General features: G+C 37.8%; 1 protein-coding gene across 1 annotated transcript in view; it reads left to right on the plus strand.

Annotated features, from left to right (window-relative positions):
- Positions 1-24,610, plus strand: part of CFAP54 (cilia and flagella associated protein 54) — a 380,538-nt gene that overhangs the window by 110,260 nt on the left and 245,668 nt on the right. Inside the window, exons 26-30 of the mRNA XM_025402762.1 lie at positions 2,469-2,591; positions 17,957-18,088; positions 20,111-20,225; positions 22,062-22,151; positions 23,150-23,276. Coding sequence (XP_025258547.1) covers positions 2,469-2,591; positions 17,957-18,088; positions 20,111-20,225; positions 22,062-22,151; positions 23,150-23,276 — 587 coding nt within the window. The remainder of the gene's footprint in view (positions 1-2,468; positions 2,592-17,956; positions 18,089-20,110; positions 20,226-22,061; positions 22,152-23,149; positions 23,277-24,610) is intronic.

The following is a 24,610-nucleotide window of genomic DNA, read 5'->3' on the forward strand; positions in this document are numbered from 1 at the left end:
TGCATACCTTTTAATGTGTGTTAGCTTAGCAAAGATACCACATTGGGAACAGCAGCCGCTCAATTGGCTGAGTTTACAGTATCCACTGTTACTTTCTAGAATCCCACTGATTCGGGATACCTTTGGCTAGAGAATGGATTGTAGCTATGGGAAGTCTTAGGAAAGAAGTCTCTAATTGAATTGTATTGTTTGGAATTGGAAAAGATGAGTAGAACAGAAGGGAGTTTCCAGAAATAGGCCTCAATATATATGAGAATGTAATATGTGACAGAGTTGCCATTCCCATTCAGTGGAAAGAGAATGGACATTTTTACTAAATGATGGTAAAATGCCTGGATATTCACCTGAGAGAAAATCGAGTTTGACTCCTATTTGTACCATATACAAAATGTCCAGATTTATCAAAGACTTAAGTGTAAAATAAAGCAAAAACTTTAGGAAAAAATATCTTAGGAGATGACATATGCAGTCCAGGGTTTGGGGGAAAACATTTCTAACCAAGACTGAACTTCTAATAGCAACAAAGAACCTATGTGCAACAAAAAGGACTATAACAAAGATAGAAGAACATTTATAAATTTGGAAAAAAGCATCTCCAGATGTGACAGAGGGCAAATATATATACATGTATAACAAAAAGTCTTGCAAACTGACAATAACCTAATAGAAAAATAGGCACAGGATATGAATAAGCAGTTCACAGGAGAGCAAATTCAAGTGAGTGAGAAATATATGAAAAGATGCTCAAATTCTGAATATTCATAGAAATTCACATTAAATTAACAATGGAATATCACTGGCAGGATTGAAAAGATTTGCTGGTGAAGATGTGGGACAATTGCATTCTCATTCATACGTGGGGAAAATGTGAATTGTTACAAGCATTTGAATTTTGGTAAAGTAATTTTAAATTAAATTAAATCTAATTTTAAGCAAGATTAAAAACAAATATACTTGATGTGATAGTCCCTCGGTTAGTAATTTATCCTATAGAATAAAATTTTAATAAAATTAAAAATACATTTATCTGACACAGCAATTCTTCTGTTAGTAATTTATCCTATAGAATAAAACCTCCAGTTGAAATAATGTCACTCCTAGTTCCACCTCTTGGTTCCTGGACCTGCGGAACCTACTGGGACACAGTGCTACATGCTGTCATTGGTTTAGAATGTATACTGTGTTCTGGAGGATGGTATCTCATCTTCACTGGGTATCATCTCAAAGCCGGCATCTTAATTGCTAATCATAGTTGGCAACTGAGCATGTAAAAGGGTATTTACTGTGACATTCTTGGTGTTGGCAAAAGAGCTGGTGACAAAGAGAAGTAACAGTACTCCCAGATTGTACAACCATGAAAATATGCACCATGAAGTCCTGGAAAAGGCTGAGTAAATTGTGCCTGATCCACACCAAATAATATTATGCAGCCATTAGAAACAATGAATTAGAGCTATACCTGTAGATTTAGAGCATTTCTCACCAGACATGGTTGTCCAAAAACCATGTCTTATGAGAAATGTTCACAACCAAAGGCATGGTTGAAGGAAAAATACACGATTCAGAAAAGTATATATAAATCCCATTTTGTAAAACACCAACCCTCCTAGGTACATTATATTTTTATACACATATATGTATTTATATTTATATGGGCCTCGGGAAAACTCCAAAACTACTAGGGTGTTCACATGATTTAGGGATATGATATGGTAGTGTGGGAGAGGGTGATTAGGGTGGGGAGGAATTTTAAAAATCTTAGAGATGAGTGTACCGTAACAATAGTAACAGTATTGTTAGAATGAGAGCTTGAAGCAATTAATGTGCCCCCAAAGAACCAACATTCATATATTAATTTGTCCTTTGGGTTAATCTAAATGATGAATAGATTGATGCAATCTCAGCGCTACTTTTGAAAAGCTAAACTTATTCATCTAGCTCTTGATCAAATTTAAGATCATATAATATGAAGCAAGGAGAATAGGAAGTAAACACCAATATTAATTGATTTCCTGAGGTATAAATGTTTGGTTTTAATTTTAAAGGAACTATTATTTCAAGTACCTGGAATCACTATGTAATATTTAATATGCCATATAATTTTCCATCTGCTTTTTCAAGGTCCTTCTATACCTGGATGTGATAGTTTCTCAAATGCATGTAACATTCTGACTATATCTTTTAAGATATTTATCAAAATATGCTTTGTTTTATAGTCATTTGTGTTTTTATTTTATTCTTTCCACTAATTTTCAAGTTGCTGTAGGTGAAGGACTAATCCCAAAATTGAATGTATCAACTTTATCTCAGTGTACTTTCCTTTATACCTAATAAACAATTTATCAATAATTATTGATAATAATAAAATTTTATGTCTTAAAGCTTGCATGATTTGAATGGAACATTTTGCAATGAAATGAGTAAGGATGACATTTTAAAACAGAAATCATTGTGATTCTAATTTTTAGATCCTGATAAAGTGTATAGTGGTTTTGCAAGGACTACCAAATATTGTCTGCTCGAAGAAACATACTGCGAGCTTTGAAAGTATACAGCACATGATAGCTTGTTGTATCTTCTACATAACAAAGGTATTTATCTCATTCTGTATCTAGTATTATAAAATTTAGAAGCAATGATGATTTGGAAAGTCTACTTTTAATCACAATAAGAACACTTAAAAATAGCACCCAAAAGCATTTTTAGATCAAAAGCAAATGTAGAGGTTAAACATTATAGAATAGCAATCTGTTGTTGAACTTTTTGATGAAACTTTAGTTCACAAACTAAAATTTGATGTTACTGAAATAGCATTTGTGTGTGTATATATATATATATATATATTTTAATTTTTATTATTATTATACTTTAAGTTCCAGGATACATGTGCACAACGTGCAGATTTGTTACATAGGTATACATGTGCCATGTTGGTTTGCTGCACCCATCAACTCGTCATTTACATTAGATATTTCTCCTAATGCTATCCCTCCCCCAGCCCCCCACCAGGAGGGCCCGATGTGTGATGTTCCCCTTCCTGTGTCAATGTGTTCTCATTGTTCAACTCCCACTTATGAGTGAGACCATGTGGTGTTTGGTTTTCTGTCCTTGTGATATTTTGGTGAGAATGATGGTTTCCAGCTTCATACATGTCCCTGCAAAGGACATGAACTCATCTTTTTTTATGGCTGCATAGTATTCCATGGTGTATATGTGCCACATTTTCTTTATCCAGTCTATTGTTGATGGACATTTGGGTTGGTTCCAAGTCTTTGCTATTGTGAATAGTGCTGCAATAACCATACATGTGCATGTGACTTTATAGTAGAATGATTTCTAATCCTTTGGGTATATACCCAGTATTGGGATCGCTGGGTCAAGTGGTATTTCTAGTTCTATATCCTTGAGGAATTGTCACACTGTCTTCCACAATGGTTGAACTAATTTACACTCCCACCAACAGTGTAAAAGCGTTCTATTTCTCCACATCCTCTCCAGCATCTTTTGTTTCCTGACTTTTTAATGATCGTCATTCTAACTGGTGTGAGATGGTATCTCATTGTGGTTTTGATTTGCATTTCTCTGATGACCAGTGATGATGAGCATTTTTTCATATGTCTGTTGGCTGCATAAATGTCTTCTTTTGAGAAGTGTTTGTTCATATCCTTTGCCCACTTTTTGATGGGGTTGTTTTCTTCTTGTAAATTTGTTTAAGTTCTTTGTAGATTCTAGATATTAGCCCTTTGTCAGATGGATAGATTGCAAAAATTTTCTCCCATTCTGTTTGTTGCCTGTTCACTCTGATGATAGTTTCTTTTGCTGTGCAGAAGGTCTTTAGTTTAATTAGATCCAATTTGTCTATTTTGGCTTTTGTTGCCATTGCTTTTGGTGTTTTAGTCATGAAGTATTTGCCTATGCCTATGTCCAGAATGGTATTGCCAGGTTTTCTTCTAGGGTTTTTATGGTTTTAGGTCTTACATCTAAGTCTTTAATCCATCTTGAGTTAAATTTGTGTAAGGTGTAAGGAAGGGATCCAGTTTCAGCTTTCTGCATATGGCTAGCCAGTTTTCCCAGAACCACTTATTAAATAGGGAATCCTTTCCCCATTGCTTATTTTTGTCAGGTTTGTCAATGATCAGATGGTTGTAGATGTGTGGTGTTATTTCTGAGTCCATTGGTCTATGTATCTGTTTTGGTACCAGTACTATGCTGTTTTGGTTACTGTAGCCTCGTAGTATAGTTTGAAGTCAGGTGGCGTGATGCCTCTAGCTTTGTTCTTTTTGCTTAGGATTGTCTTAGGTATGTGGGCTCTCTTTTGGTTTCATATAAAACTTTTTCCAATTCTGTGGAGAAAGTCATTGGTAGCTTGATGGGGATGGCATTGAATCTATAAATTACCTTGGGCAGTATGGCCATTTTCACAATGTTGATTCTTCCTATCCATGAGCATGGAATGTTCTTCCATTTGTTTGTGTCCTCTTTTATTTCATTGAGCAGTGGTATATAGTTATCTCTTGTCTTCTAGTTTTTTAATTTGTTTGCTCTTGCTTCTCTAGTTCTTTTGGTTGTGATGTCAGGGTATCAATTTTAGATGTTTCCTGCTTTCTCCTGTGGGCATTTAGTACTATAAATTTCCCTCTAAACATGGCTTTAACTGTGTCCCAGAGATTCTGGTACATTGTGTCCTTTTTGTCATTGTTTTCGATGAACTTATTTATTTCTGCCTTCATTTTGTTACTTACCCAGCAGTCACTTGGGAGCAGGTTGTTCAGTTTCCATGTAGTTGTGCAGTTTTGAGTGAGTTTCTTAATCCTGAGTTCTAATTTGATTGCACTGTGGTCTGAGAGACAGTTTGTTGTGATTTCTGTTCTTTTACATTTGCTGAGGAGTGTTTTACTTCCAATTATGTGGTCAATTTTAGAATAAGTATGATGTGGTGCTGAGAAGAATGTATATTCTGTTGATTTGGGGTGGAGAGTTCTGTAGATGTCTATTAGATCTGCATGGTCCAGAGATGAATTCAAGTCCTTGATATTCTTGTTAATTTTCTCTCTCATTGATCTGTCTAATATTGACAGTTGGGTGTTAAAGTCTCCCATCATTATTGTGTGGGAGTCTAAGTCTCTTTGTAGGTCTCTAAGAACTTGCTTTATGAATCTGGGTGCTCCTGTATTGGGTGCATGTATATTTAGGATAGTTAGCTCATTTTGTTGAACTGATCCCTTTACCATTATGTAATGGCCTTCTTTGTCTCTTTTGATCTTTGTTGGTTTAAAGTCAGTTTTATCAGAGATAAGGATTGCAACCCCTGCTGTTTTTTTTTTTTTTGCTTTCCGTTTGCTTGGTAGATCTTCCTCCATCCCTTTATTTTGAGACTATGTGTGTCTTTGCATGTAAGATGGGTCTCTTGAATACAGCACACCAATGGGTCTTGACCCTTTATCCATTTTACCAGTCTGTGTCTTTTAATTGGGGCATTTAGCCCATTTACATTTAAGGTTAATATTGTTATGTGTGAATTTGATCCTGTCATTATAATGCTAGCTGGTTATTTCACCTGTTATTTGATGCACTTTCTTCATAGCATCAATGGTCTTTACAATTTGGCATGTTTTTGCAGTGGCTGGTAGCGGTTGTTCCCTTCCATGTGTAGTGCTTCCTTCAGGAGCTCTTGTAAGGGAGGCTTAGTGGTGACAAAATCTCTCAGCATTTGCTTGTCTGTAAAGGATTTTATTTCTCCTTCACTTATGAAGCTTAGTTTGGCTGGATATGAAATTCTGGGTTGAAAATTCTTTTCTTTAAGAATGTTGAATATTGTCCCCCACTCTCTTCTGACTTATAGGGTTTCTGTCGAGAGATCCATTGTTAGTTTGATGGGCTTCCTTTTGTTGGTAACCCAACCTTTCTTTCTGGCTGCTCTTAACATTTTTTCCTTCATTTCAACCTTGGTGAATCTGACAATTATGTGTCTTGGGGTTGCTCTTCTCGAGGAGTGTCTTTATGGTGTTCTCTGTATTTCCTGAATTTGAATGTTGGCTTCCCTTGCTAGGTTGGGGAAGTTATCCTGGATAATATCCTGAAGAGTATTTTCTAACTTGGTTCCATTCTCCCTGTCACTTTTAGGTACACCAACCAAATGTAGATTTGGTCTTTTCACATAGTCCCATATTTCTCGGGGCATTTGTTCATTTCTTTTCATTCTTTTTTCTTTAATCTTGTCTTCTTGCTTTACTTCATTACTTTGATTTTCAATCACTGATATCCTTTCTTCCACTTGATTGAATCGGCTATTGAAGCTTGTTTATGCTTCACGAAGTTCTTGTACTGTGGTTTTCAGTTCTGTCAGGTCATTTAAGGTCTTCTCTACACTGTTTATTCTAGTTAGCCATTTGTCTAACCTTTTTTCAAGGTTTTTAGCTTCCATGTGGGGGTTAGAACCTGCTCCTTTAGCTTGGAGAAGTTTGTTATTACCGACCTTTTGAAGCCTACTTCTGTCAACTCATCAAACTCATTCTCTGTCCAGTTTTGTTCCCTTGAGGAGTTGTGTTCCTTTGGAGAAGAGGCATTCTGTTTTTTGGAATTTTTTGCGCTTATGCTCTGTTTTCTCCCCATCTTTGTGGTTTTATCTAACTTTGCTCTTTGATGTTGGTGACCTACAAATGGGGTTTTGGTGTGGATGTCCTTTTTGTTGATGTTGATGCTATTCCTTTCTGTTTGTTAGTTTTCCTTCTAACAGGCCCCTCAGCTGCAGTTCTGTTGGAGTTTGCTGGAGGTCCACTCCAGACCCTGTTTGCCTGGGTATCACCAGCAGAGGCTGCAGAACAGCAAATATTGCTGTCTGATCCTTCCCCTGGAAGCTTCGTTCCAGAGGGGCACCTGCCTGTATGAGGTGTCTGTCGGACCCTACTGGCAGGAGATGTCTCCCAGTCAGGTTACATGGGGGTCAGGGACCCACTTGAGGAGGCAGTCTGTCCATTATCGGAGCTCAATTGCCGTGCTGGGAGAACCACTGCTCTCTTCAGAGCTGTCAGGCAGGGATATTTAAGTCTGCTGAAGCTGTCTGCTGCCTTTTGTTCAGATATGCCCTGCCCCCAGAGGTGGAATCTAGAGAGGCAGTAGGCCTTGCTGAGCTGCAGTGGGCTCTGCCCAGTTGAAGCTTCCCTCACTTTGTTTACACTGTGAGCATAGAACCACCTACTCAAGCCTCAGCAATGGCTGATGCTCTTCTGCCCGCCAAGCTCTAGCATCCCAGGTTGATCTCAGACTGCTGCGCTAGCAGCGAGCAAGGCTTCATGGGCATGGGACCTGCCAAACCAGGCACAGGAGGGAATCTCCTGGTCTGCCTGTTGTGAAGACCGTGGGAAAAGTGCAGTACTTGGGCAGAAGTGTACCGTTCCTCCAGGTGTAGTCACTCATGGTTTCTCTTGGCTAGGAAAGGGAAATCCACCAACCCCTCATGCTTTCCGGGTGAGGCAATGCCCTGCCTTGCTTCAGCTTGCCCTCCATGGGCTACACCCACTATCCAACCAGTCCCAGTGAGATGAACCAGGTACCTCAGTTGGAAATGCAGCAGTCACCTGTCTTCTGTGTCAGTCTCACTCAGAGCTATAGACTGGAGCTGTTCCTATTTGGCCATCTTGGAAGTGACTGCATTTGTATATTATATAGGCATTATATAAGGTCACACAGAGCATATTTGTTTCAAAACCCTAAAACATTAATTATATATTTATTATACTGCAGTAAACCTGCATATCATCTTATCAGGTTGTGATTTCAGTGGAACCTGCAGGCAGACTTTAAGTATCTTAACCCAGCCATTGAGATAGTGGGACTTAGAAGATATCAAGAAACCAAACAGCCAGATTATAAGTGAAGAGTCAGTGAGTAATGGAGGGGTGTGTTAATCTCATGACATTGGAATGTAAACAATGATGTTAGGCCTGAAGGAAAGGGCTGACTAGGCAGAGTCGAAGGATGATTCTGAGATTGGTGTGCAGGACCCCGAACTCAACAAAGGACAAACTGGAGAGGTGAATTCAGACTGTGCCAGTCAAGAGTGCTGTATCTGGATATCTAAACCTGGGAGAAGACATAGGCAAGAGTGTGGTCAGGATAGAAACAGATTTTTCATTTTTGTTGTATTCCTTCATTCAATATATATTTACAATTACCTATTTGTGTCAGGCACTGGTTTGGGTTCTTGACATATGCACGAAGAATTAAAGAAAACTCCATAGTAATTATAGGAGGAGAAGAATGAATAATGAATGACACCCAGGTTTCTAGTTTAGTTGATGAATGGATGGTGGTGACAAAACAGGGATACAGGAAGATGACCACTAAGGGATGGGATGATTGGGGAAGGCTTCACTCTGGGGATGAGACTTAGGTATGCTCTGAGCAAGAGTTACCAACTCAAATGCCTCCTGAGACCAAGCAGGTAAAATAATTGGTGAATTGGTTGAATGTAAGACAAAGTTTGTCAGGTCCTGAGACAAACTAGAGTTAGGTATACCTACCTGTAGACATTCTTTATTTAAAAAGAAACCAACGATGTTTCACAGAGCTTGTGATTTAGTGGGGGGTGACAGAAAACAAACATACACATAAAATATAACTTCATGAAGCTTTAAGTGTTATCAGCAAAAATAAAAGCAGTTAAAGGAGACAGATTTATGGGGCTGAGCCTACTTTAGACAGGATAACCTTGTAGCAAGAAGAAGAGTAGAGCTGAGACAAATGGAGGAGGAACAGCTTTGTTGGCAGAGGGCATGAAGGACTATGCAAGTGAATGGACTTAGACCAATTTTAGCTTACAGTTGAGTGGGCAAGTTTAAGCAGGACAGACCATTCATGTGGAGCAATGGATTCCCAACCTGTTGACTTGAGAGTTATTGTAAGAGGTCTATAGAGCCATAGTTGTGCTTAGTGTTGTCTGTAAACAGAATCACTGTATTCCCACGTGTTTTGCGTTTGTTACAAAAATATTGGAAAACAAAATAGTTAACAACATTTATTTAGGCTTTAATGAGAAGAAATACTTGAAAGTATTTATTGTAGCTCAAAGGCTTGCAGGAAGGCTATTTGTTTTAAGGTAAAGAGATGAGCAATTCTGAATAGATGGCAGCTTAATCACACATCCCTGACTTTTCTCTTTTTTGATTTTTATTTTGGCAGATTATAGTAGCCTGAGCAGGCCAGTTGGTAAAGGCTGGAGGGGGTATCTTAGGCCAGAATATCTGAGTAAAAGGCTTTTTATGGGACCTCATTCACCTTGGAAACGAGAAGGAACTAAGGGACAAGAGGCAGAGAGGTCGGCTTGTTTGTTCTCGTTGCTTGGCTCAAAGACCAGCATTGTGTGGTTCCTTAAAGGCTTTCGTTGACAGAATCCAGTGATTCCCTCAAAGAAGGTCCATATCTGCCTGCCTGTTTTATGTGGTTCTCATAGGACCTTTGCGATTTGACCAGAGATCTGGAAGAACGCTGTGTAGGTGAGCTCATTTGATCCATTGCTTTAGTTAGGATGTAAGCTTGCTTCTGTGGAGGTCTGGCAACAGAGAGCCTTCTACCCTCCACCTTAGCAAAGAAGCCATTATTTGCCATCTGTTCATGGCCTGACCTCAATAGCAGGAAATAATATTCGTTCCGTTGGTCACTGACTTACCAGTGCTGGAGAGACTGCTATGACCTGGTCTGTGTAGATGCTGAGGGAACATAAGCCATTAGCAGGAAGAAAAAAGCAATTACTCACTGAAGGAGACTCAGTACTCCAAGGCAAAAAGGGCAAGCCAGACACCAAAATCATTGTGTTTTTACTCTCACCATGTTGGAAAAAGACTAGAGAAGAGTTGGTTTAAAAAAAGGCAGAGAAAACTTTTAAGGAGATACAGTCATGTGAACTAAAAGAAAACAAACAAAAAACCCTTCTGTTACTGAACAAATGAATTTGATTTTTGATTGAAAAAAATCAAATAGATGAAGAGTATGGTTATGGTATTCCTTGAGTCAAATCTGAAAGCTCAAGAAATACCCCCTCCAACATAGTACAGAATTACCTAGAGGTGATAAATAAATTGAGAAGGCAGATCCAGAAGTCATAACATGAAAACCAAAGAAGTCTGGAGGTAGGAAAGAAAAGCAAATGGAGAAGGAATAGGCTTCCTGAGTCCCAGGCAGGATTAATGTAAGAATACACATGGAAGTACATGTGGGTAAAATCCCTGAAGTCAAAGGATAAGGACAAATCTTAAAAGTTTTGAGACCCAAAGAACATTTATTTGCAATGGAAGGAGAATCAATTAGCTTCAGACTTTTTTTTTTTTTCAATCAGCGATGCCAGAGGTTAAAACACTGGAACAACATTTGTAGAATCCTGAGGGAAAAAGACCGAGGTCCAAAAATTAATAACCAGGAAAGATATCATTCATTTGTCAGGGCAAAATAAACATTTTCAGAAGTGCGGGCATTTAAAAAGTATTCTGCCCATGTACTTATCTGAGGAAAACACTTGAGAAAATACTCTATCAAATGACAATTGATTCAGAACAGAAATCCCAAGACAGGGAAAGACAAAAAGGAGAGGAATAATGGGAGCAATGAATCTTGCAATATATGTATTATTAAAATTAAATAGATAATAATGATGTGAGTAGGACTTTGTAATATAAATGCTAAGTAGGGATTCTTTAAAGAGAAGAGTCATCCTTGAAAGAAAAATTTGTTAGTAACCTAGAACTAAAACTTCCATCTGTTTGGCATAAGGGGAGATATGAGCAGGCAAAGATTTTTGGTACATGGTTGTGTGTTTTATATATGCATATATATATACACACACACACACACACACACACACACATAAAATTATTTTTTGATAGAATATAAATGTGTCTCTCTATATACGTATTTAAAGGTGACTCAGAGAAATATGTAACCATGAGCAGAACTTTATAGCATAGTAGGACTTCTGTTTTTTCTTTTTTTTCTTTTTTGAGGCAGAGTCTCACTCTATCACCCAGGCTGGAGTGCAGTGCCTCAATCTCAGCTCACTGCAACCTCTGCCTCTCCAGTTCAAGTAATTCTCATGCCTCAGCCTCCTGAGTAGCTGGGGTTACAGGCATGCACCCTATGTCTGGCTAATTTTTGTATTTTTAGTAGAGACTGGGTTTCACCATGTGGTCCAGGCTGGTCTTGAACTTCTGACCTCAGGTCATCTACCGGCCACACCCTTCCAAACTGCTGGGATTACAGGCGTGAGCCACCATGCCCAGCTGCACAGTAGGACTTCTAAATTGACAGGAAGAAAACATGAACTGGGAGGAATGAGAGAGAAAACAGGAACAGGAAAAACTGACAGGGAGGAATAATGGCTAATTTTCAGCAAAAGTAAGAAGGAAAAAGAGAATATATAAGATGGAAGGAATATAATTAAGTATATTGATCATTTCAGTTCAGCTGAATGAATTCAGAAGACAGAAATTACCAGATAGGCTAAAAAGTTAGGTTCAAATGTATACTATTTCAAGAAACAGTCCTAAAACACAATGACAAACAATACTTGAAAAAATAAATGGATAGACAATGGTACTGGGAAAATGCAAACAAATTAAAGGAGGAGTGGCAATTTTCACATCAGAAAAAGCACAGTTCAGGGCCCAAAATATTAATCAGAACAAAGAGAGTCATTATGTAGTGTCCTTCAAATCTGTTCTGTCAGATCACCCTTCTCTGCTCCTGAATGGCATTTGGTCACTTTCTGGTCTTAGGACAGTCTCATTGTCAAGAATTAAAACAAAACTTGATTTTTTTGCAACAGCAAGGTAAAGGAGACAAATAAGATTATATGAAAAATGCCACAAAGGCATTTGATAACACTTAGTAACCTTTCCTAATAAAATTTCTAATAAATTAGGAAAGGAAAGAAGCTATTGAATAATGACAAAGACATTTACCAACATTTTACAGCAAATATCATACTGAATGGCAAATTTCTAGAGTCATTTCTTTAAAAATTAGCCACAGGAAATAGATGCTAACTCCTAACAGTGAGATTCAGTGTTTTTAGAGGTTCTTTCTCATGTTCTAGATAAGGATAGAAAATAATTTTGTAATATTAGAAAAGTATAATTTATCTGTAATTGTACTGGTCTCAAAACCCCATGAAGATCTGGTAAAAAATTACTAGGATTACAAGGAGAATGTATAAAGTGACTCTATATAATACACTTACAAAATGATAGGCTTTTAAAAATACTAGCAATAATTAGAAATGGAGAGGGTAAAATATACCACTTATAATACACAATATTTAAAATTTAACAAAATGTTAAAGAATCTAAAAGAACTGTGGGATCTTACTGAGGGACACAAAATAAAATCTGAACATAGGACAGGCCACGCTAAGTTCCTGAACAGGTAGACTTATTGTCACAGAAGTGCAGATCCTTCCTAAAATAATATTTAAATTTAATACAGTTCTAATTAGAATTCTAATTGAGTTTCTCTGAAGCTGATTAATTTAAAAGTTCTCAATAGATATTAAAGTTTGCCATAAGGTCACTTTAATAAAAAAATGATGTCACAGAGTAATGGGCAAACAGTTCAGTGCAATAGAATAGAAAGTCCAGGAATGGCCCCCAAGTCTACAGAATAAATTAATATATGACAAAGATAGCAATTTGATTCACTGAGAAAATGATAGTGTGTTATAATAGTTTATTTAATGAAAGGTGCTGGTATAACTTGACTGTTCATCTGAAAGTAAACAAAGCCAGAACCTTATCTCATACCATAAACAAAATGAAGTCTAGATGGATTTAAGGATATTTATATGGCCTTGGAGTCAGCCACTTTCCTTGATAAGCCACAAAATTCAAAAGATAAACAGAAAAAGATAGATAATTAGATTACAAGATGATTAAAACATTTTTATAGCGAGACACTATAAGCAAAGCTCAAAGGCAAATATTAGGTTGGGAAAATATATGAAGGCATAGGATTATTAACGTTGATCACTCCAGGGAGTAATCGGTTAGAAAATATGAAACAATTTTAGAATTTGGGAAAATAATCAAATTTATCTTTTATTATGGAGGACATAATGCAATATTTCAGTTACCTTAAAAGGTTGAGCAATGGACAGGTACCAGGTGATAAATGGCCATCTTGTGAGGTCAGGGAGGCACCATTGAAGGGTTTCACACCCAGGAATGACATAAGGAGATCTATATTTTAGAAAAAAGAAATTGTTATTGTTGTACAACAGCTAACAATTAGAGGAGATAAGACCTGAGGCAGAGATGAGTTCAAAGATGAGAGAAGATAAACTAAACCGGTATGGAAAAAGTGGAGGTAGAGAGAATGGAAAGGATTCACGAGTTATTTATGAGATAGAATTGAGAATCTGAAACTCTAATAGATAAGAATAAAGGAGGGAGAGGGAAGAGGCAGCAGTAATATTCAGCTACCTGGCCTGGGCAGTTGGGTGAATATAACACTACTCATTGAACCCTGCATGAGGAGTAACTTTGTGTGGTGAAGGGGGAGAAGGTAATGAGTTTTGAACAGATTGAATTTTGGAGTCGATAGGGTATCCAAAGAGGTGACCTTTATATAACAGGAGCTATCAGGCTGGAGCTCGGGAGATGCGACATGTGTGTAAAGACAAAGAAGTTGTTAGTATCAGGACTGCAACTGAAGCAGTAGAAATAGATGCCACCACCAGGGGACAGTGCATAGAGTGAGAAGGGAAGAGAATTTTCTAACAATTTCAAGAGTGCACTTAGTCCAAGAGGCCAATCCTTCTTCCAAATACTAGGCAAGAGGGATAACTGAAGAGTTTGATTAGTCTAAAGCTATTCTGTCATTCCTAACCCCTCCCAACCTCAAGAACATTTCTGCTGCTGTTAGTTCTGTCATTGTCACATGGTGACACCATTGAAAGCGGGGGTCCCATGCAATCCAAAGCACCCTTTTCTTTCTCCAGTGTTACAATCACACACACATTAATTTGTGTTATGCTGGTCCCAAAGTCTATCTTCCAAGATTACTTTTCTTTAGAATATATTTATCTGTGGGGCGGGCGCAGTGGCTCTGTAATCCCAGCATTTTGGGAGGCCAAGGTGGGCGGATCATGAGGTCAGGAGATCGAGACCATCCTGGCTAACACAGTGAAACCCCATCTCTACTAAAAATACAAAAAATTAGCCGGGCGAGGTGGTAGGCGCCTGTATTTGCAGCTACTTGGGAGGCTGAGGCAGGAGAATGGCGTGAACCCAGGAGGTGGAACTTGCAGTGAGCCAAGATTATGCCACTGCACTCCAGCCTGGGCGACAGAGCAAGATTCTGTCTCAAGAAAAAAAAAAAAAAAAGAATATATTTATCTGCTTGGCCTACTCTGACCCCCAAAAAGCTCTTCTATCAGTGAGTATTTCCAGGGGAGGGGGTGTCTTTTTCAAATAAGGGAAGGCCAGGTTACACCCTCTTTCCAGGGCACTGAACACAAGTATTTACGTTTAAGTAACTAGCAGTGGTTACTGCAATGTCTTCCAGAAGAAAGAAAGAAACTGTATTTCAAGGCAGCTTGTGACTTGCATCTTGCCAGTGGCAACTTCTGCTAAAAACAATCCAAAGAAACCAATTCAGCTTATCCAGGTACTCCAAAATATTGAAATATTGATGAGGAAGGACCAGGAAAGGGAAAGGATGAAGACTTGAGAGAGGTGGTGTGAGGACTAGAGCAGGATCCCTGAAGGCACGAGGCCGTGGGATCCTAGCACGTGTGGGAGGGGTTAGTCTGGATAGGAGATTGACTTCTTTTCTCTCAAAGAGGGAAGGGTGGTTGTAGTTACAGATGTGTGATGATGAGTTTGTGGATGGGAGATAAGCTACTTTGCTTACATTTTCTCTGTGGACAGGAAGCAAGGTCATTTGCTGACAGTTAGGAGGTGATGGGTAAGGGTGGTTTTCAAAGATTTGAGAATAGGTTGGTTTGGGCCAGCCACTGAAGAAGATGGGAGAGAATGCTGACCTAGAATAAATTGGGCTTCCAACCAGCATTTGGGGCCCAGTGGAGGTTGATGTCCTGGAATTCACATGGTGCCTTTCTCAGCTTTGGATGAATTTTCTCTCTTAGCACACACCAGCCTTCTAGCTGGCTCTGTGCCTTTCCTGACTTGCTGGCCAGGACCCCCACACCCTTCTTCTCCCATTTGGGGAATCATTGAAATCCAAGTGATGTTACTGTAGAAATGACCCTGAATGTTTGTTTGTTTGTTTGTTTCTGGGACACAGATCAGGCATGATCTCAGCTCACTGCAGCCTCAACCTCCCTGGCTCAAGCAATCCTTGCTTATCAGCCTCTGAGTAGCTGGGACTACAGCCACGTGCCACCACACCGGCTAATTTTTGTATTTTTTGTAGCGATGGGGTTTTGCCATGTTGCCCAGGCTGTTTTCCAACTCCTGAGCTCATGCAATCCACCTGCCTCCACTTCCCAAAGTGCTGGGATTACAGGCATGAGCCACTGCGACCAGCCTGAATGTGTTCTGAACATTCAAAAACAAATAATATATTAATGTCAGGATTTTGACATTTGACTTGCTTTAGTCCCTAATATGTTGAGAATTGCCATTCTAGAAGCTTTCTCCAGTCTAGCCTACAGTTCCAGGATCCTGGACTAACCCTGAATCCCAGATTTCAGTTGTTCATTTGATATAAAGAATGTTAGATTTTCTCTTAGGACATGTAAAACCTGATTAGTCAAATGGCTGTGTTTCTTTTCTCTGTTCTGTTTTAAAAATTGGTAATCTTTTCAGATGGTTGAGTCTTTCTTCTTTAAGCATTCGTATTTTTTTCTAACATGCTACTTGTGAGATTCGTCATCTTCAATATGTCATTACTTTTGCATGATTTAAAAATTGTTATGCTAAACATCTGGCATACTCTGTGTCTGTTCATCATTTGGTATGTTAAATAGAATTGGTCCTCTGTTTTTCCTTTGGTTGTAAAAAATTCTTTATCATTTATTATTTTCTACTAGCATGTTAAAAGAAGGGGAAAAGATTGTCCAGTTATCTGTAAGCTTAGGACCTAAATATGTCAGAAGGCAAAATTAAGTAGAGTGGAGAGCAGACTCGTTTCTGTTTTCTTATAGCAAAACTTAGCTCAATTCTATTTCCTTATAGCAAAACTTTCTCCCTCTCATATACATTTCATAATGAGATTTGACTGTTTTGCTGAGCATTCAAGGTTTTGCATGACCTAACCCTACCTGCCCATTCAAAATTTATTTTGGCTGGACGTGGTGACTCATGCCTGTAATCCCAGCACTTTGAGAGACCCTGCCTCTACAAAATATAAAATAAGTAAACAAATAAAAATTTTTTAAAAACTCACAAAATTTGTTTTGGCACTTTCTTTGCCACACTCTGTTCCACAGTCACTATTAGTTTAGTGCCTTTGCCCTGGTCCCAAAGAAACGTGTTCCTGTTCTTAGCATTAGATAGGGCTTCTCAGGTCTAAGTAGCCACTCGTTATTGTTCAGCCACTTTATATATCCCTTCCCTCCATGAGAAGTAACAGTTGTTATTTATTGATATGGTTTGGCTGTCTCCCCACCCAAATCTCATCTTGAATTGTAGCTCCCATAATTCCCACATGTCGTAGGAGGGACTTGGTCGGAAGTAATTGAATCATGGTGGCGGTTCTGTACCTTGCTGTTCTCGTGATAGTGAATAAGTCTCATGAGATCTGATGGTTTTATAAAGGGGAGTTCCCTTACACAGGCCCTCTTGCTTGCCACCATGTAAGACGTGACTTTGCCCCTCATTCACCTTCAGCCGTGATTGTGAGGCCTCCCCAGCCCTGTGAAATTGTGAGTCAATTAAACCTCTTTCCTTTATAAATTACCCTGTCTTGGGTATGTCTTTATTATAAGTGTGAGAACAAACTAATACACTTGTCTTAAATACTAACATACTCAACAGAATATATCTGCATATAACAAATTCACACAAACTTATTTATACCCCAGTTGCTCTAAGGGGCTCACAATGAGTGTGTCCCCTTCTTTGACCCTTCCCTACAGCAGAATATATGTAAATCAGATTGCTGACCAGGGCAGCTTTCCTGAAGTTGATGCTAGAGCCAAGGTTTTAATGGCAAGGTGAAGCTGTATAAACAAGGTGCAGAAAGCTGTTCTGGGAAATGGCTCAGCTGTGGGAAGACATGAAGTCCTGTAACACAATGGTGACTGTCAGATTTTATAACTGGCTCAATATTTTGTAAGATTAAAATATCTCATCAAGGAGATGAGTAGTGGAAGGTTACTTTAGAAAGGTAGGTAAGGGCCAGAATAGATAAGGCCAAAGAACTGGTATTAGGGGATGTGAGAGAGGCTAAATAGGCCTCTTCCCGTTATGACTACAGTGCACACTTCCCCTAGGGTTGATGGGGAATCTGCCAAAAACAGCTTGTATCTAGCCTAGCCTTCTAGCAGAATGTCTTATAAATCACTTAGTGATGTAAATGCTTAAGACATCATGAGGTCAGTAATTGTGCCATTTCCCATAGAAAGCAACTCAATATAAGAAGTGGTGGTGATGTGGCCTTTACAAATGACTTTTTAAATATGGATTTTTTGAAAGGAATTGTTTTCTCAATAGTTAACTCACTGTATCAGAAGGTATATGGCTATATGGCCCAGAGATATGGGAAGTTTATTATTGATGAGATCCCGTTATTAGTCCTTTACTTAAAATAGTTGAATTATGCATCTTTAATTGCACTCAATGTGTTAATATGATCTGGAGGTAAACTTACAGATTTCTTAACAATAAAAGGGGGATTCTTAGACTGAAAACTCTATGGGGCTTTTGAATTTATGAAAAATGATCCATTATACTTGAAAATAGACAAGAATGCCCAACAGAGATAATTAATAAATATTTTAAATTAGATTCTTCGTTCATGGAGGGAATATGACCTGGCAGTAATGATTATAAATTATGGGAAAAAAATGTTGGACATCACACCGGGATGCAAGTCTCTGTTTGATGGTAGTAATGAACAAGAAGAAATGCCAGAGGAGGTAACTGTTTCTGTTTCTCATTTTTAAACCTATGTTTAGTTTGCATCTTTTAGGGTTAATGTAGTATTATTAAGCATATTAGAAAATTGATAAGTTTTACACTTGTTATATTTACATATAAGTAAAGTATTATAGTAAAGAGCTTTTGGGTTTTATTTTTGTTGTTGTTATAGTCAAGAAAATGAAAAAGGAATCTCTGCTAGCATACTGAATAGTCCCCATCACCAGTCCCAACCATCAGTTAGGTGATGATAGAGAGCTTCTTACACCCAGTTGGACATTGGACTTAAAAGCTCTCTAAAGTCTCTTCCAAATCTAAGATTTTACTGTTCTGGATGGATCATTGAATGTAGCAAATACATGTCAGCATTTTTTTACTTTGTATTCAAAGTAGATTTCTGAAACTCACTGTGACACCTACATTCTCTTCTTTATGAGACTGCTAATTTTTGAGATGAACTTTTAATATCTGCCTTCCAAGCATGAGTCTTACAAGAGCTTATGCTTATTGCCTTTCCTTGAAACTATGTAGTTACATATTTTTGTAGATCAAGTTTTGAAATGTTACTTAGTTCACTGGGTTGCTTTCTTTCCTTTCTTTCTTCCTTTCTTTTCTTTTCTTTTCTTTTTTTTTGACAGTCTCACTCTATAGTCTAAGCTGGAGTGCAGTGGTGCAATCTTGGCTCACGCAGCCTCTGCCTCCTGGGTTCATGTGATTCTTCTGCCTCAGCCTCCGAGTAGCTAGGATTATAGGCATGTGCCACCACACCTGGCTAATTTTTGTATTTTTAGTAGAGATGAGGTTTCACCATGTTGGCCGGGCTCGTCTTGAACTCCTGACCTCAGGTGATCTTCCCACCTTGGCCTCCCAAAGTTCTGGGATTATGGGCATGAGCCATCGTGCCTGGCCAGTTCATTGGGTTTCTGAGGGTACTAGGAATTACTTGAAGTCCCTTCCATGGCTTGGGTGGAGGTAGAGGCTCTCATCCCTGACTCTGTCTCACTTAGAGTAAGCTCCATTTCTATCTCTGTGATATGTTGAATTTCCAAGTAAGCATTTGTTTGCCCAAAAAATCTTTAAAAAATCACCACTGTTTTACTGGATGACTTTTTAAGCTATAATACTTTTTTTTTTTTTTTTCTAGTTGGGAGGATGTTTTGTCTAGAGGGATTTTTGATTAAGCTGGAAGCAATTTGAGGGTTGTTTGTTTGTTTTTGTGCCATGCAGTGTCTACTCTCAGAGTCCATCAGCCTTTTTATGTCACCCAGGCCTTGACTCAGGGCCTTCCACATCATGGTAGGACAGGCCTCATGCCTCTCTCCTTGAAGCTTATAGTCCAGCAGAAGGTTGTGATTCTTTCATCTAAGATTGTAGAGATTGTTAATTTATAGGAGTCAGGGATTATTAGAGCTACTCAAGATTCCTTTAAACCTGAAGGGGCTTGGAAGGTTTTTTTTTGAACAAGAGACATTAACAGGTCAGTTCTCAGGCTTAGACAGAAAAAATCTGGTAGTGAGCCTGAGTGCGCAGACAGGCCAATTCTTAATCCACTAATTACTGATCTCCTTATGTTTCAATGAAAGGCAAAGTAGCAAAGGCAATTAGTTAGTTGTAAAGAAGCTCCTTCTGGGAAAAAGAAAGGGAAAAAAGAATAAAGGGGTGCATTTCTGAGGGCAGGCTGGGAATTGTCTTTTCAAGATTTTTAGAGACATATCCTCGGCTGCTTTGAGAATGCAGGTTTTGGAGGGGGCTGGCTAGGTAGATGAAAGTTACTGGGAGAAAGGGAGAGGGAAAAGAAGCAGTATTTTGGTCAATCTCCATGAAACACAGTACTATGTCTATATTTAATTAGAGCACAATAACTGTTATTATTCATTGTTATTAATTAATATTGTTATGTGGATCATAGTTTTATCTACCAAGTATGAAAGTATGAAAACAGAATTTAAAGAATGTTGTTTGAAAATGACAGTTGTCGCAACACGTTAAAGTACATTTTGACATTTAACCAATGTTTCTAGGATTCTTCTAAGAAGTCTTTAAAGACTAAGAAGCCACAGCAGATACTATTGCCTGAAAAGATAAATGAACAGCTGGCCTTGTTGGAAACACACCTACTCAAACTGACAAAGCAATGTAATCATTTTTTTTTTCTGTATACTTCCGTTTAGCATTAAGTTTTTTAAAACGAGAAAAAATTTTGTTCAAAGGATTAAGATGAGATTAGCATTTGGTAAACCCTTTAAGGTTTACACAGTGCTTTTATATCATTAATCCTAACAATACCCTGTTAATAAGGGATTGCTAACCACTTTTTACAGATGTGGCTCATAAAGATTAAGTGATTTACATAGGATTACATAGCTGACTTGGACTTGAGCCTGTGTCTTCTGACTCTAAAGCAGGTTTTCTCAACCTCGACACTATTATCATTTGGGGCCAGGTAGTTCTTTGTTGTGGGGACTGTCCTTGGCACTGTATGATATTGAGTAGCCTCCCTGGCCTCTACTCACAGAAGCACAGCACACCACCCCCTAATTGTGACAGCCATCTGGATATCCTTGGTGGGAGAGTGGGAGGGGGTTATGGTGGCACAAAAATCACTGCTTTGAAGTAAAAAGTGCGACTGAGAAATAAAGGAATAGTGTGAGTGTTAATATGTAAGTGGTTTGAACCAATGCTTCCAGAGTAGAAAGCAGAGTGAAAGATTAGTTTAATTTTAGGTCATTGTACTGTAGTGATTTCATAATAAACCAATGTGTTAATGCAATGATTGGTATTTTGGAGTTTGCAGCCTAGAAGGCTACTTGGGAAATTGAGTTAGTTTCTGGTGATGATTAGTATTGTCACATTTTTAAAAAGCAGGTATTTCAAATCTTCTAGAACAAGAGAGTGTCCAAATTTGAGCCTTAAACCAAGTATGAGGCTCTACTTTTGCCCCATGGCCTTTGGGGACGAGGTTACACTTGTAGAATTCCATGTCCCTACCTCACCTCTCCTACTGTGTGCCTCAGTTCTGTCTTGTGGGCTTCGCTGACTTGGATCTCTCTCTTTTAATATGTTCCATGCCTGTTTCAAGCATGGATTTATGAATTGAACTAAGTATTTGATTATTCCCATAATTGGTTAACCTAGCTTTGGGAAAGCTGTAATCATCTTATTACTATATAAAGTATAATTCCTTAAAATATACAGTGTTCTAGAAATGTGAATTATTTATTTTCATAATATCAGTAAAAATATTTTACCAAGAAGCACAATGGGCTATAACTAGCTGAATAGTAAATTCTCCCTGGTGGTCTAATGGTTAGAAAAAGAATAGTAAATTCAATAACAATAATAAAATGATAGTTTTGTACAGTGTTTTCTGTGTGCCAGTTACTATTTTACAAAATATACTATTTTTATAAAATATACACATTAAAACTCATGCAACCTGTATATAAGAACCATATGAGGAAGGTACTATTATTGTCTTCATTATAAAGATAAGGAAACTGAGGCACAGAGAAGCTAAATAACTTTCTAAGGTTTCATAACTAAAAAGTTGTCGTAGTTAGAATTTGAACCCAGCCAGTCTGGCTCCAGGCTGTGTTATACTTTACTGCCTTTTAAAGATAGTTTTGCTAAAATGGAGTAAATATAATTGGTAGATTTCTGAGTCTTGGGTTTGCTGATATATGACAGCTGTTGAAGAAGAGAGAATCATGCCTTGGAAACTCTTTACCTATTTGGTGGTGGACCCCTTAGCTTTTAGGGGGAAGAGTGAAGCAAATAATTTCATCAGATTATTTTTATTTCCAAAATGTAATGCTATAATTGCTATGTTAAGGCACATAATTTAGAATAAATACTTTAGTATTTTCCTGTTTTTTCATCTCTTTCAAATAATTGTTATTGTGAATCACTCAAAAAAACTTTTATTTTGGGTTATTAAACAGAACATACAACTTTTGAATTTTTTAACCTTAGATGTTACATCTGAACTCTCAGGAGGAGAGGACCCTATATTTCTTTATCCCGTAGTTTTGAATTGGTCGGTCAAAGGTGCCGTGAAAGAAGGTAGGTGAACTGGATGTGTATATGCTGTTCACTCGATTTATCACCGAAGAGAATTAATTCTGTGGATTTTGTTTCTGTTGTCTACTTGAAGATTTCACCTGTTTTAGGCAGAATATTTTGAATTCTTACTCACTCAGAATAATGCAGAATCTTGATTGCCAAGTAATGAAAGAGACCTAAATGGGTACCTGATTTAAAGTCTGGAAAGACAGAATCTTGATGGTGGCTTATTTTGGTAGTGAATGGTGGTGTTATGAAGCTTACGAAAACTAGGGCATTGAAAAATGTATTAGTGGCCGGGCATAGAAGCTTACACCTGTAATCTCAGCACTTTGGGAGGCCGAGGCAGGCAAATCACCTGAGGTCAGGAGTTTGAGACCAGCCTGGGCAACATGATGAAACCCCGTCTCTACTAAAAATACAAAAATTAGCCTGGCATTGGGTGGTGGGCGCCTGTAATCCCAGCTTCTCAGGAGGCTGAAGCAGGAGAATCGCTTGAATCTGGGAGGCAGAGGTTGCAGTGAGCTGAGATCATGCCACTACACTCCAGCTGGGGCGAGAGAGTGAGACTGTGTCTCAAAAAAAAAAAAAAAAAAGAAAAATGTATTAGTGACTTTCAAGTTTAGCTGATGAGAAATGGCAACATAATTGATTAATTCAGAGTGAAATATAATAAAAATTAGGATTACTAGTTAGGATAATTATCAATAACTTTTTCCCCCAGTTAGTCATACATTAGAAGTGACCTTAATGAAATCTTTCTCAGTGCTGAGATGTTTAGAAAATAAATTTAATATAGACTGTAAAACATTCATTGATATTAGAAAAACAATAGTTCACACCACATTTATTCCTATATACTTTTAAAAATAGAGAAATCTAAAAAGCAGATTAATAAACTTGCCTGTTGGAACAAAATGACTGCTAGCACTGGCAACCCTTCGGTACTAATAATTGAGTATATTGGTAACTATATCTGAACTTCCTTGTTATTACAGTTATGAAATTTAAGCAAAAACCAAGATTTCTGGAATTCTTTACGCAAGTTATGCTAAAATGCATGAATGAGGAAAAATTTCACCTTTTGGTAGAGGTAACAGCTCCTGTCCACGACTTCTTGAAAAGGTACTTGCAATTATCAGTTTTATACATATTAACAACTTTAAAAAATGAATATCATTGTCAGTTTTAAGAAATACAAGGTAGATGAAAAAGAGAGTGGAGTATATACAGCTAAAACCACCACCTAAGAGATAGTAAAAACTTATGTCTGTATAAAGAAATAACTAAAACTAAAAATATATATACAGTGTACTCACAAATGAGAATCGAGCGTGTTCATATCTCTAGCTGGAAACAGATGAAGTCTTTCGCTATTGAGTCAGGATGGCTAATAGTATCTCTAGGCCATCAGTTCTTTCTCACACAAGGTTTTGGCTCTAGTTTGGTCATTTCCCGCTTGTTTCTAATTCTTCTGTGGTAACAAATGGAGCCATTTCTTTGAGTTTCCATTTGTATATGTGAAGAGGGAGTTCCTCAAATAAAAGCAGTAAACCTTAAAACTGTCCCTCCTATTCTCTAAGCCTGAATGATTCTCTTTGCTCCCAAATAAAATGATAGTGCTTCACACCAATTATGAGAGATGCCAAATTAATCCAACTTTTCTTTTGCCAACTGAGAGTGGGCTTTTCTTCACTGGGCATTGATCTGTCCATCCCATTTTAATAAAAGTAAACATCAGTAACATGAAACCTGGTTTTGAAATGGTAGCAAAAGAGAAGCATTCCCTTAAAAACAAACAGAAAGATATTCTTTCTAAAATAGGTACTTCATTTATTAGAACAGAAGCTTAGAGTGTATATGTGCTTCATACTTTCCAAAGATAAAAGAAGAAATTGCTTATATTAAATGAAACAGGCCATGATAATAACATAATTGTTCAGAATTAGAGTTCCATTAAATTTTTTTAAAAACAGCTAAAATTAGATGTTTAGGAGGGTTGAATAATGTTTTTGATTCCAAAGAAAAACAGAAGATACTTTCAGTGTGCAGGCAAATGTGGAGGGCTGGCTGTGGAAGTCTAACCTAAGAATAAGAGATATTCTGGAAGAGGAGTATAATATTATAATACTGTATTTATACTGTACTTTCCCCATGTTCGAATATGTTTAGATACATAAATACTGACTGTTATGTTACAACACCGCCTACAGCGTTCAGTATAGTAACATGCTGTACGGGTTTGTAGTCTCGGAGCTATAGGCTGTACTATATCACCTAGATGTGTAGCAGATGATACCATCTAGGTTTGCATAAGTACATTCGATGATGTTCACACAATGACAAAATTCCCTAACACAGTATTTCTCAGAATGTATCCCTGCCACTAAGTGGCACATGACTGTATAAATAGTTAAAACAATGAACAAGTCCTCAGTAATGTTGACTTGCATAAAAAT

Source organism: Theropithecus gelada, chromosome 11 (genome assembly GCF_003255815.1).
Source record: "Theropithecus gelada isolate Dixy chromosome 11, Tgel_1.0, whole genome shotgun sequence".
Classification (NCBI taxonomy): Eukaryota; Metazoa; Chordata; class Mammalia; order Primates; family Cercopithecidae; genus Theropithecus; species Theropithecus gelada.